Genomic DNA, 14461 nt, shown 5'->3' with positions numbered 1-14461 from the left:
CATTTTAGTTTATATTTAAAAAGGCACTTGTAGAGCATTCTACATGAATATCACTTTTCAAGCTTCACCATTTTGAACAACTATTGGTCATTCACAACTGAACAACAAAACTTGAGACTGGTTGCGCATTTCAGTAGCTACTTGGAAGTGTGAAAGAAACATTATTATTAGTAACAAAAAATAAAAAATACCTGGAAAAACTCAGCAGGTCTGGCAGCATCGGTGGAGAAGAGTACAGTCGACGTTTCGAGTCCTCATGACCCTTCAATAGAACTTGTAATTATTAGTAATAAAGGTACATTGTGATTGGTAGTTCCTCTTATTTTCCCTTTGACAGAATTGCATTAAATGAAAATGCACTTTTAAAATTGTAGACCCCCGCCATTTGTTGTCTGGTGTTAAACAACAATCACAAAATGGCAATTAATCACTTTTGTCAAAAAGGAGAAACCAGCAATAGAAATCCTCGAGACTTCAACTAAACATGTTGGGAAAATTATTCCCCCCCACCATTGGGGGGAAGTGCAGGAGCGGGCTCGGACAGGTGCACCTCCAATCTGCCCCCCCCAAATCAGGGGTGCACCACCATTTTACATGGGCAGGCCAATTAAGGCCTGCCCCGCGTGACATCCGCCAGGGAGCGCATAGCACTCCCTGTGCGGGCAGGGGGGGGGAATTCCCTCAGCCGGAAGTGTGCTCTTTTGCGCATGTGCACAAAAGATCGCACTCATCTCCCTGAGGCTAAATGCTGCCTCAGGGAGATCGGCTCCAAATTTAAAAATGGTAAAGGCACAAAAACAAAATTTCCCTGACATGCCCCCTCATGAGACACTGTCACATGAGTTGGGACATATCCATCACTTTAAATCAAACATTTATTAATTTTTAAAAAAGCTTCATGAAACCTCATCCTGCCCAACCTAAGGTTGGGCGGGCAGACCTGTCAATTACCTAAATTGGTTTATCAATGGCCTCAATAGGCCGTTGACAGGTCGGCAGGCGCACAGCTGACTCAACTGTCGACTTGAAAATGGAAATTACAAGGGGTGACATCGGGAGTTCAGTCCGACGTCATCCTGCATCATTTTATGCATCGGCGAGCGGGCCACGCCCCCATTGATGTATTTGCAAGCATCATAATCATTATAATTAAAAATTAAGTTAAAAATTAAGTTGCAATGAAGTTCTACACATTAATCTGTATTTTCTCTTTTCAAATCTACTATGTTTTGCAAGAATTCCCGTGGGCAGGACTTTTCACTCGACGTGGTTGGGTGCAGGCCTGACATGCCCAAGCATGGAATAGCGCGCGAAATTTCAGTCGGCGCAAGAGTTGGCAGTGCGCCCGCTGACAATTAAGAGGCCTATTAAAGCCATCAATGTAGTAATTAGCAGTAATTTTTCGCTGCCCGTCCAACATTACGGTTGGCGGGCAGGTGAATCAGCCAGGTGGCCTTTGCATTTTTCAGGAAATCTCATCCAAGGGCGGGGTGAGGCTTCTGATACTAATTTAAAAGAAGTAAAAATGTTTGGACAGAATTTTTGTAATCTATGTTTTCATGTGAGTGAGTCTGATGCGTGGAAATTTTTGTCTGCATTTTCAAAGCTTTATTTCACGGTTTTCAATTCCTCAGCTCCCTCCTGTCTGCCTTCAGGGTGTGTTGTTGCATGCTCCCCCGCGCCCACGCTAGCTTCAGCGCTCGCTCTCCTCCCGCACCCCCCCACCCCGGCAGTGCTGAGCCTTTCATTGTGTGTCGCACACTGGCTGACCAATTAACGGCCAGCCAGTCTGAAATCGTGGTCAAGGGCCGATCGTGGGTGGCAGGCCGTTTCCTGGCCACTCCTGGGCTTGCCCACCACCCCTGTCTGACAACCTCAAAATCCTGCCCTAGATTTCCGGCAATTGCAGTTCTTTTAGGTGACTATATGCTTCCAAGCTGTAGTTTCTAAGGGGGGAGTTTTATTAGGGCTTTGGAGCAGGAGGTTTGGAAGTGGGGGAATGAGCAAAGCCAGAGAAAAATGCACCTTGCTGGTCTCCTGATGTGTTTCTGCCTCCTGTCGCCGCTCCTGAAAGTGCCTTCAGTGTGGCGTTGGCAACTGACACATGAGCAGCAGGAAGGCAATTAGGCTTGTTAAATGAGCAATTAGTAGCAAGCTTCTGAGGGACAATATAATTTTGATAGCGTTGCACGGGCTCCATGCCATTCAATGGAAGCGGCTGCACAGCGAAAGGTTAGAGTGGCATGAAAAATAGATTAATGGCAACCCTCAAGCAGAGGCTTGCAATTGTAAGAACAGATCCTGGAGACCGCTCAAACAGTCGGAGTGCATAGATGGTTTCCAGCTCCTTCAGCCTTTTCTCACAGCCATTTTGTGCTGCCCTCCTTTCACTATGAAAGCTGTTGTTGTGCTGATTTGTCCTCCCTCCTCCTCTGGTCTGCCACCTATCCCTAATTGGATAGCGAACCCAGAGGTGGCCTGCTAATTGGTCACCTTCTGGAAAATTCACATGGATTGTGCGGTGCTCTGTCGGCCAAGCTATGGACTTGTGAATGATTCTGAATGCTGAAAATATTCTACATCTGGAAAATCCAGCCCTAAGATTCTGTACAACAGTAACAGGAACAAATGCAGGAATGTTAGGTTCACACTGTTAATTTGTCATCTCTGGTGCACAGCTCAAAAAAACACCCCCAAAATGGAAATACAGTGGAGTGATTTTAGTATCTCAGAATTTCTAATTGCTCAGTTACAAAAATTTAAAAAATCAACCTCCTATATGGTCTCAATGAGTAATTAGCTGTTCTTTGTTAAATGACTGACAATGTTAGTTGTATAAAAAGCACTGATGCAACCTGCAAAAGCTTGACATCAAGTTAAGTATGAGTGAGGTTATTCTGATTCATTCATTGCCTTTTTAACATTAAGCTTATTTGATGGAGGACTCAATCCAGCAAAGGTTGTAGGTCCTGAGGTTACAAATATAGTATTAAAAGTGCTCAGATCTGTCAGCTTGTGACTCCTACTAAATTCAGTATTCCACCTACAAATGTTAATCTTCTCTTGGGCAGAACAAGTCTTCAGAGATCCTCCAGTAATTTTTAACTTGGATGAATAAGCTATTACCGGCAATTTTCTAATCATACACCAACAAGCAATCTTGCTCGCCAGCAGCACACCTCAGAGAAGTGTGGGCAGTGTGCCGGTGATTTTCCTACGTTTGCTGATGGTGAAATGAGTTTCCACACCAGTGCCACTAATTTATTTAAAGACCAAAGTTGATCCCTCATGAACATAAAAACATTAAAAAATAGAATCAGAAGTGGGCCATTTGGTCCTTTGAGCTGGCTCCACCATTGAACAAGATGTTTTGGTCATGGCCTCAATTTCAATTTCCTGCCAGTCTCTCTGATGTTGTCCATAAGCTAAAGTTTTTGTCAAAAAAGTGTCTTCCTTACTATTGAAACGCCGTGTGGCTTCTGTACCTCCCAGCAATTAGGTGAGAAGGGAGATGGACAAATGGCACTTGGTTACTTGCCAGAATGAACAAGTATCTAGAGAACATAATGGCCAGAATCTTCCAGTCCCACCATGGTGGGACCCGCTGCAGGGGTTGCGGCGGGCCAGCCAAAAGCCCATTGACTTTCAGAGGAACCGGACGACCCCCACGGCGAGTGGGGCTGGAAAGTCCCGCCCAATGTCTCAGGGGCCCACCTGCATGTTTGAGCTTTACAGGTACAAAGCAAGTGTGGGTGAATAACAACATTTCTTGTAGGAAGCACAAATTCTACCTGTAACTGTATTGGATTCACTACGAATGGCACGTGGTCCTGTTTTATCCATAGAATTTGACTGTTATTTTTGTTAGGTAAAGGTATCAGGAATATAGGGAAGAGGCAGGTAAATGAAGTTATGATTCAGATCAGTCATGATCTAATTGAGTGGTGGACTGGGCTTTAGGATTAAATGGTCTACTCCCATTGTTATGATTCCCTGTGGAGAAATATGTGACCTCCAAATGACAGCTGTTTTTGACCCATGGAAAATGTCGGGACCTGTCTGTTCGAAGTATATTAGGCATGAAGCCAGGACTTTGCGCTCTGCTGCAGTATATGCTGGCATTCTGACATGCTGTACTAGTCAAGTGGTCCATTTTAAAGTTTGCAATTGATTTGATGCAGTAAATAAGTCATTCCAAAGCACCTGGCTTCTATCAGTAAGCAGATCATTTCTAAAGTACATAAAGTTCCTTTAGTTCTCAATGTTTGTTTACTACCAGTATGTCAACTATATTTAATAAAAGAAAGGTAGCAAATGCTCTTAACAGTTGGAGCTGGCAGATGACTTTAAATTTAATTGAGTCATAATTGTGTTCAAGATCTCAGTAACCAAAACGTATTTTAACTGCCCCAACCTGACAGAAACCAGACAGGGCAGACAGTTAAAATACCCACCACTTCCACTTCCTTCTTGCCATGTCTCCATATTAACCTGCTCTTTTAAGCAGGCAAGTGGGATCCTCTTTAAGATATGCAGATTGGGTGCGATGGGGTCATCAGGGTCTGATAAGCAATTACAAACAAAGGCCTGAGTCGGGAGGCAGGAGAGTTGGCAAAACCTGTCAGGAGCAGATCCTGGGCAAGAAGAGGTCCAGAAATTAGAAATTTACTTCTCAGATTTTTTTCATGGGCCAGGAGGGACCTCACAAGGCAGCCTCGGGCATCCCTGGAATAGGGCTAACCCCCCCCTCCCCTCCACAATTGCAGCAAACCTGCCCCCAGCCCAGATCTCAGACTTCTCCTGAGCACCATCCTCTCAGAACCAGCCCAACCCCAGCCCTAGACTGACAATGGCCCAAAGCTGCTGCTTCCCCCCACACTACTGCTGGAGACTATCTCACCAGTCCCCAACTGCGGTCTCCTGCTGCTCGTTTGTGCTTCTCCCTGCCAGTCCGGTTGTCAATCAGGCAGGAGGCTGCAGCATTATTTAAATGAAACCTTTCAATTATGATTAACAGAGCTTCCATAGCTGGTTTTGTTGTGTTTTTAATATGTTCTGCTATTCCTCAATTTGCAGCCTTTAGTATTTAACCTTTGTCTATGCCCTGCAATGCTTTCATAGGGTAACAACGGGTAACTTTCAGTTGATGGCTTGAACGGTAACAGATAGAGCTGAATTAAATCCTGCCTATGGAAGTGGGCTAGGGACCAGGCGAGTGCTGTATAATCAGGAAGGAAGGCAGACGTTGGAGTGCCCATCACCTTTTTAGCTCCCCACCGATGTAGAATGGGATGGCCTTCCTGCCCGAAGGGCAACTGAGGCCCTTGAGTGACCAATTAATAGCCCAGCAAAGATTGGCAGACTCCCAAAGGGCTCAGTGGGGGAGGGCCCTCCCGATCTGGCATCCTGTGGCTCACAGACGGCCCCCAGTGGCAAGAGCTGCCCTTACTGCAAGAATTCCCCTTCCCCTTCACACCAACACCACCTCCTCACCTTCATGAGTGGCCCTGGCAAGGCCCACAAGCTCTCCTTAATTCCCTGGGCAGCCTCCGCTGTCGCTGACCTGGACCTACTGCAACATCAACATTGGCCACCGCTCTTGATGGCGCTGGTGGCACTGAAATGCTGCCAGCCCTCTGATGGGTGAGCAGCTCTTGGAAGGGGGTCATCTGTTCTGAAAGGGGCAGAAGCACCGACAGCAGGACGTTATTGAATTTCCTATTGTTATTGTTATTGAATTTCATTGGGGCTTCTGAAAATGGATGCAACAAGGTTACCCCCAGCCTTCCAGCCAGTGTAGCCACCATTACAGCCATTAAAGTTAGAAAGAGAGGTACATATTTAGTTTAATTTCTTTCTCTTTCAGCCCTGTGTCCATATTGCTGTATTAGTTTACCACCATTCCAATTGGTTTTTACTCATTTCTACAAATTAAGTAATTTATTTGCTTCAGTAGAATTAATTCTAAACAACCTAATGACTTCATAGGGATCTGTATCCAACAACAGAGGCCTTTGTATCCAATAACACAGACCCTGTATCCAACAACAGAGAACTCTGTACCCAAAAACACAGGGCTCTGTATCCAACAACAGAGGACTCTGCATCTCATAATATAGGACACTGCACCCTAGAACATTGGACTCTGCACTCAATAACATCAGTCTCTGTACCCATTACAAGGGGCCTGCACCCTATAGCATAACACTCTGTACCTAATAACAGAAGGCTCTGTGCCCTTTAACATAAGGCACTGTACCCAATAACATAGGACTCTGCAGCATTTAACATAGGGCTCTGTACCCAACAACATAGGGCTCTATATCTTACAGCATAGGTCTCAAAACTTAATAACACAAGACTCTGTATCCAATAGCAATGGGCTTACTAAATTCTCATAGTGACCCCTGGTTATATTTTAAGGTCTGATCAGAATTAATGCTCCATTTATTCTTCATTGCCATCAGTATTTTGAGTACTAACATTGAAAAGGTAATTAAATCATTAACATGGCAGTAAAATAAATGGCAATTGCAACCTAAAATTGTTAAATGTTCAGCAATCAATAAGGGCAAATTACTGATGGCATTCACAAATGACAGTGAGGGCAGGGAATCTGTACAAGATACTTAAAAATCTCTGGGTATTTCAGACATATGTTCTACCTGTTAAACTCTTAATAATTCTTAACTTATTTTGGCTCCTTCTTGTCCATTCATCAGGCCCTTTAAATATCATCTGAAGGGAAACATTCATCTACATTGCTTTTGAGAAAAATGACAGTACCACAGTCTGGAATCCTCATATATGGCAGCATTATCCTCCAGTCATTCTCGCCTCGACATGTCAGGTTCTGAACCTCTAGGGTGGCCAGGTTATTTTCCTGCCACAACTGGATCCATGCAATGCCACAAGAGCACAGGAATGGGTTTTCTGTTAAGATCCTAGAGGAAATAAAAATATTTTACATGTACATTAACATCACCCAGCAACACAGTATTATGTATGTGATTAGTTTTCCTTCAGATAGCTTACAAGGGTCTTCTCAGTTTTCAAGTATCGCCAGTCAAAACAAAATAAATCATGTTAGAAACCATGTCCCAGGTAGCTTAGTCAGGTCTAAGGTAATAAATAGTAGGAGTATCACTCCATGATACTTCTTCCTAAATGATTATGTTTGGAGCAAAGTTCAAAAGCACAGTGATGGACAACTTTAATAAAGTAGTCAGTTTATGCTGTTGTTCCTTCTGAACTGCACTGAGCTGATTTCTTCGCAGGTATGTAGGAAGCAAGAGAGCTAAAAGGCCAGCAAAACTGTATGAACTTTTAAAAAATATAGAAAATTGAGGTGCAATAATCAACCTTTAACCTTTCAGCTCTCAGCTGTGAATTGTGCAGACAGGGGCAGTGCACAGGCCTTATCAATCTTCTGGCTAATCACAGTGGTTAGTGTCAGGCTTGTTGGCAGATGAGTGGGAGCAGAATTTTGGATGGCAGGCAGCCTCCGCCAAGTTACCATAGAAATTGTCCCCAACACGCAAGTAAGTGGTATGGAAGGGGTGCCAAGAGGCTAATGCATAGGGACCCCAGGGCTAAGGACACCCAAGGTTTCTTGTTGGGGCCCCAAGGAACACTCTTGCATAGACCTTGGATTAAAATTCAAGTCAGTCTCTGGTAAAGTTACCCAGCACTGATATGCATAACTAAAAAGAGATGTTGCTATCTTCTTGAGAGTGTCTCTCTCTACTGCTCAAAAAATCATGTTGAGATTTTAACATGCACGAAGACAGCAGAATTGATACAGGTATATCACTGCAGCCATTTTAACTGCCTGTATCTGATTTCCACCAAGCAGGCAGGATTAAATTGGCCCCGTAGTTACAGAAAATTCTAAGTGATGGTAACAGTTCTACTGAAAGTTTCAACCTGCAGGCTCATCCTTCAGTCAAGCTTTCCATCCTCAATTACAGCCCATAGTGACCCTACATCTCCATTACTGCTCAAATCCCTTAAGGCCAGGTCACAAATACACTTGAATCACCCTTATTAAAAACAAATGTTGATTCATTTTAGCAACTATTGTGTTACTGTTGTGTGTGAGAAACATACTGAGTGTAAAAATGTTTCATTGATTAGCTCTTAAATTGCATATGCAGAAAATCAAATAATATTAGTTTTATTAGATTATGACCAGGCACTACAAAGGATTCTGATTGGCCAAGAGCCACTAAATCCCACAATGGACCCTGAGTTCAACTCAGCCATAGAATCTTTCACATGCCAGCATAAAACCTGCTGTTGAAATATTAGATAGGATCAGTAACAGTAAGAAAAAGCTGTATTACTTTTAATTAGAAAAAAATGGAGAAAATGCCATAACCTAATGCCAGTAATGGACTCAACTACGGCTACTTTAGCCTTTCGGAGGCAGTTCAAATGCTAATCTCTGCTTGATACGAAAACTAAGTGTGTAAATGCCAAAGCCCAGGAGAGATATGTACATTCTCATTCATTGTTAAGTGAACAATATCTACAATGTAATCAGAACAGAGTCAAAAGTGTAAGGAAGAGGTAAAATCTTCAAAATGAAAATAAGTAGAATGAGATTACTTGTATGAGTGTTATAAATTACTCCAAACTTAGTTGTTCCCTTAAATTGGTATGTTTTTAGATTCTCCTGCATAAATAATTTGTAAAATGTCATCTATAACTGGGTATTCACTGGAATTATGTTAATGCTACATCATACTCAGAGATGTAGCTGTGATCCCTGCAACAAAATAATTGTAGACGAGTATTAAAACTGTATTAAATCAAATGGACTTCCTTTTATTTACATCTTTCTAACACAATTCTGTGATATCAAATTAAAAAGCCTTTTGAAGTTGTTTTAAAACTTTATTTTAAATTAATTTTGTCCAGCAAAACAGCAGCATAAAATGAAAATCTTCATCCTGACATAATTAATTTCATTGATTAGAAGTTTTCTAATCACAAAATAATTTCTAGAAAGTATCAAAACTGGCTATTTTAAATGTATATTGTTACATGTTTAAAATTGGCAGCTACAGCAATATACAAGACAAATTAAGTAATTAGAAAATAATGGTATCAAACTTACATGGAAATTTAAGAATATATTGAATAATCTAAAATCAGCAGTCTATCATTGCTGACCTGTTTACTTCAATACTCTGTGGGGTAATGTTAAAATTATTAAAATTAAACAGGGAAACCTTAATTAATAGGGTGGAAAAACTCAGCAGGTCTGGCAGCATTGGCAGAGAAGAAAAGAGTTGACGTTTCGAGTCCTCATGACCCTTCGACAGAACTTGAGTTCGAGTCCAAGAAAGAGTTGAAATATAAGCTTGCTGCATTGTTCCAGTGAAGCCCAACGCAAACTGGAGGAACAACACCTCATCTTCCGACTAGGCACTTTACAGCCTTCCGGACTGAATATTGAATTCAACAACTTTAGGTCGTGAGCTCCCTCCCCCACTCCCACCCCCTTTCTGTTTCCCCCTTCCTTTTTTTTCCAATAAATTATAAAGATTTTCCTTTTCCCACCTATTTCCATTATTTAAAAAAAAAACCCGACCAGAGCTATACCTTGAGTGCCCTACCATCCATTCTTAATTAGCACATTCATTTAGATAATATCACCAACTTTAACTTTAACACCTATGTGTTCTATTGTACTATTGTCGTTGACATCTTTTGATGATCTGCTTCTATCACTCCTTGTTTGTCCCTACAACCACACCCCCCCCCCCACCTCTCTCTCTCTCTATCTCTCCGCCCCTCACACACACACCTTAAACCAGCTTATATTTCAACTCTTTCTTGGACTCGAACTCAAGTTCTGTCGAAGGGTCATGAGGACTCGAAACGTCAACTCTTTTCTTCTCCGCCGATGCTGCCAGACCTGCTGAGTTTTTCCAGGTAATTCTGTTTTTGTTTTAGATTTCCAGCATCCGCAGTTTTTTTGTTTTTAATTAATAAGGTATTTGTTCTATTCATAATATCCACAACATTATTTAACACTTACTCTCAAGAGTAATTCTGCTTTCTGTTATGATTTGACTAGAGAAATACAGGCATCCAAAGCTGACATTTCTGATTAAAGCACAGAAAGCTACTTCATAGTAGAACATGACTAACAAATAAAAAAGTTTGACTATAAAGCCTGCATCTTAGACATAAGCCGAGAAATTAAATTACTACGTGTACCTAATGAGTTTGCATGCTGAACATAGGCACATTGATAGTATCAAACTAATACTTAACATGTTCATATAATTAATTATCTGTCCGTTGTTCAAATGGAAGCATTAACCTCTTCAGATCAGATCAATGTTCTCATTAAAATATTGGACAAAAGTAATTTCAAATCAATATATTAAATTTCCTTATGACAATATCACAATGCATAATTTCTAGGTTATTGTGATTAAAACAGTAAATATACATCTCTTTCAATTCATTAAATAATTCCACACGGTCAATGTAGTAAGAACCCAGTTAAGATTTTGGTACATTTGAAACGTTTGCATTAATTATATTGTAAATGTTTATGAAATGCCACTTACAAATGGGTCAGTTCCAAGTATCGAAAGGGCTTCCAGGACAAGCTTGAAAACCTATTATTAGCAAGGTTTCTGGAATAGAAATAAAACTAGGCTGTGTGAGAGTTAGTTATAATGCAAAAATACGCTGAACATGGGTATTTTGACAATATCAAACTTATACTTAGCATGTTCATATATTTCTGTCCACTGATTTAATGCATGTCTACTCAGTTTTTATGAGGTAACAACATAGAATGATAGAATCATAGAAATTTACAACATGGAAGGAAGCCATTTCACCCATCGTGTCCTTGTTGGCCACCAAGGAGCCATCCAGCCTAATCCCACTTTCCAGCTCTTGATCCAAGGCCTTAAAGGTCATGGTACTTCAAGTGCATGTCCAAGTACTTTTTAAATGTTATGACGGTTTCTGCCCCTACCACCCATTCAAGTAGTTCTAGGCAAGTATATGCTGTGAAAAAGGAATTATACAAAATATAGCCTTTGAGAGTGTTATTGTATATATTTTAGCTTGATTGTGCTTTTAAACATGGTATAATATTTGAGTGGTTTTATGCACAACATAACTTGAGTGTGGTGTAGATGTTAAAGGCTATGAGAGATATACACATAATATAATCTGTGAGAATGTTGTTTGCACTGTAAACCTGTGTGAGTGATGTTATATAAAGCTGGGTTTCCTTGATCTTTGCTGCTGGGGAACATCCAGTTCTCTGCATGCAAAGGTCAGAAAATGAGTGAGACTGGGCCGCTGACTTCCTGCGCTTGCCAAAATTTCCTCAGTAGACAGGAATCAATCAGAGGGCATCTGAACCTCTGACATCATTCCCTTTTTAGACCACTTGCCAGATGTCCCAGCAGAATGTGTTTTGTACAATGTATCTTGTGAAGAGGAAGGCTAATGAAGGGATGCCTGACAGGTTAGGTTGTACCAGAGGTGCTCTCCCGATTGAAACCTTGCATCTACTTCTGAAGACAGAGGTAACCAGACCTCGCTTTGGCAGATGGTTGGTATATACAGAGCTTTCTCTTCCCAAAGGAAGGACAGCAGACCCCTGATGGCACCATTAAGATATGTGAATTCCTGATTAGCCATAATATTGGATGCTTCCTCAGAAGTACCTGATCACAATATGTCATGGTTTCAATGGCACTGAGTGAAACAGAGCATGCTAAGGTGAATTGCATAGAAGTTTAAAGCATAGGAGCTCGTCATTTAGTCAAACAAATATATCATTGTGTTAATGCTCCACATGAACTATCTCACACCTACATCACCTCAGCCTAGACACAGGGGTTAAATAGGATAGCAGGTGAAAACAGGTGAGGGGATTGTGACGCTTGATTAACCTGCACTTGTTGATTGCAATGCAGGAAGTGAGAGTGGAGCTTGCAGAAGTACTAGTGATAATCTTCCAGTCTTCCTTAGACACAGGAGAGGTGCCAGAGGATAGAAGAACTGTGCATGTTACACCCTTGTTCCAAAAGGGGTGCAAGGATAAAGCTGGCAATTATGGGCCAATTGATTTGACCTCAGTTGTAGGGAAACTTCTGGAACCTATAGTACGGGATAAAATCAATAATCACTTAGACAAGTACAGGATAATTAAGGAAAGCCAGCATAGATTAATCAAGGGAAAATCATGTTTAACTAACTTGCTGGAGTTTTTTGAGGAGGTAACAGAGAAGGTTGATAAAGGAAATGCTGCTGATGTGATGTAAATGGTTTTTCAAAAGGCACTGCCAAACAACAGACTTGTAAGCAAAATCCTAGGTCATGGAATAAAAGGGAAAATAGTGAGAAACTGTTCCCATTCAAGAGAACATCAAGAACTGGAGGGCACAGATTCAAAATAATTGACAAAAAGAGTAAATGTGATGTGAGGAAAAATTTTCCACCCAGACGGTGGTTGGAGTCTGGAACAAACATCCCGAAAAGGTGGTGGAGACAGGTTCAGTTGAGGTATTCAAAAGGGAATTGGGTTGCTACCTGAAAAGAGAGAATGTGCAAGGTTATGGGGATAAGACAGCGGAGTGGGTCTAGGCGGACTGCTCTTTCAGAGAGCCAGTGCAGACTCGATGGGCCAAATAGCCTCCTTCTGCACTGTAAAGATACTGTGATACCATGTCAACTTTAGCATGCCAGCTCATTTGAATGATCTCTACATCCAGCCAGTGCTACTGAACTGTTCATTGACACAGCATGTCAGCAGGGGACTAATATCGTGAGCAGCTAGTACTACTTAAAATTAGAATGAACCTCTTAAAGTAGAGAAGCATTGTGCCTGGGATAGGTTCTGGGAGGCTGACCCGAGAAAGAGTGAAGATGGCAAAACAGGAGTGAGAATAAACTCCAAGATTTTCAGACATTGTACTGAAGGCCTTGGTGAATTAGGTGGAAAGGAAGAGAATATCCACAGAATTAGGCACCAGGATACCATCATCTTTGTGTCAGCATTGTGTCAGCAATGGGAATCCCATCTAACCTGGACAACCTGATCAGACATTGGAGGAATAGCAAGAACACTGAAGATGAAAACATAGTACCATCACTTGATTTCACATTAACAGCCCTCTGATTGGTGCAGGGTTTGAACGTGGTGAAACACCAGGCACAAATGGGCTACAGTCAGGGTAGGCGGCATGAATAGTGTAGGTGCCAACTTGACTGAGGACAAGGTTGCACATTGGTTCCACTGCAGAGGGCTCAGATGACCAATTCAATGTAGCTGCCTACTTAAGAATGCTGATGGGTATGCACAACAAAATGTTTAGTACATTGAAAAACCTGGCAAAACGCCTGCAGTCAATGTCAAGGACATGGAGGAGTCCAGCACAAACTTGAGACAGGGCTTTGCGCAGAATTTGGGAGATCATCCTTTCCAGTATGTAAGTGGAGAATAATTCCATTTGCCAAACTGGACAAAACCATGATGCAGCATCTGGTTGCTGATGTTGCAACTTCCACTGCAGCACAAATAGCAGCATAAAATGATTTTGTGCTGTACTGGAAGCTCAAGCTGCTATTACGTAAGTCTAGCTTGCCACCATGGAAGCTGAGACTGCTGCATCAAGGCTGTGTATTACAATGTGCACAGAGTCTTACAGGGTGTCATAGCAGTCAGGCGATCTGTCCTCAAATTACTAGGATTGTTGAGGTACCACACTGGAGGAGTGGAGGTGGAACACAAATCTGCTGTTTTCTTTCAGCAAGACAGCATTTGTCCTCTCACCCCTGTTACCCTACCTGCTAAGCTGGTGCAGTTCAAGATCAGCCCTTCTAGGAACCAAAGCTGCTCAAAGTTGTCCACAAAGGCCATCTGCAGTCTCCCCCATTGAAAGTCAGCAACACTCTACCAGCCATGCTGCAGCCACTGGGGTAGCACTGCGTAGGAGCTCTAGGACATGCCAAGGTACACAGAAGTCAGATACTAAGGGAATGCACAAGAGTGATTAGTTAACTGTTACATGAAATATTGCATGATTTTATTTATAAATTTGGTTTGGAATATTCACTTGATGGTGGCTTTTATATTTATTATTGTAACTGTGATGGTCAGTGACAGAGGGAAAGTAAGATGTGGGACAGATAGTGAAGGGAGAATTGCATTTTTATTTACTGGTATCACACTCGATGCATTCTTCACAGACATCCTGGTCAGAAAAGGGATGTCTAGGCTTCCTCCGCCCTTGGTCTTCCTCCAACTCCTCCTCTTAATACAACTGCTTGCTGCTCACCATGGAACTGGTGTCTCCTCATGATATTGAGATTGTGCAGATTTTAGCAGACCACCACAAACATTGACACCTGCTCTGCTGTGTTCTGCAGAGTTCCTCCAAAGCAGTCCAGGGAATAGAAATGGTATTTCGGC

At 41.9% G+C, this 14461-nt stretch overlaps 1 protein-coding gene across 1 annotated transcript in view; it reads right to left on the bottom strand.

Annotated features, from left to right (window-relative positions):
- The window catches only part of ntrk2a (neurotrophic tyrosine kinase, receptor, type 2a), a 244533-nt gene that overhangs the window by 190329 nt on the left and 39743 nt on the right, over nt 1-14461 (bottom strand). The window contains exons 4-5 of the mRNA XM_041185273.1: nt 10590-10658; nt 6787-6944 (exon numbers count right to left, since the gene is read on the bottom strand). Of these exons, the coding sequence (XP_041041207.1) occupies nt 6787-6944; nt 10590-10658 (227 nt within the window). The remainder of the gene's footprint in view (nt 1-6786; nt 6945-10589; nt 10659-14461) is intronic.

This window comes from Carcharodon carcharias, chromosome 4 (genome assembly GCF_017639515.1).
Source record: "Carcharodon carcharias isolate sCarCar2 chromosome 4, sCarCar2.pri, whole genome shotgun sequence".
Taxonomy (NCBI): Eukaryota; Metazoa; Chordata; class Chondrichthyes; order Lamniformes; family Lamnidae; genus Carcharodon; species Carcharodon carcharias.
This window is presented reverse-complemented; position numbering and strand designations above follow the sequence as displayed.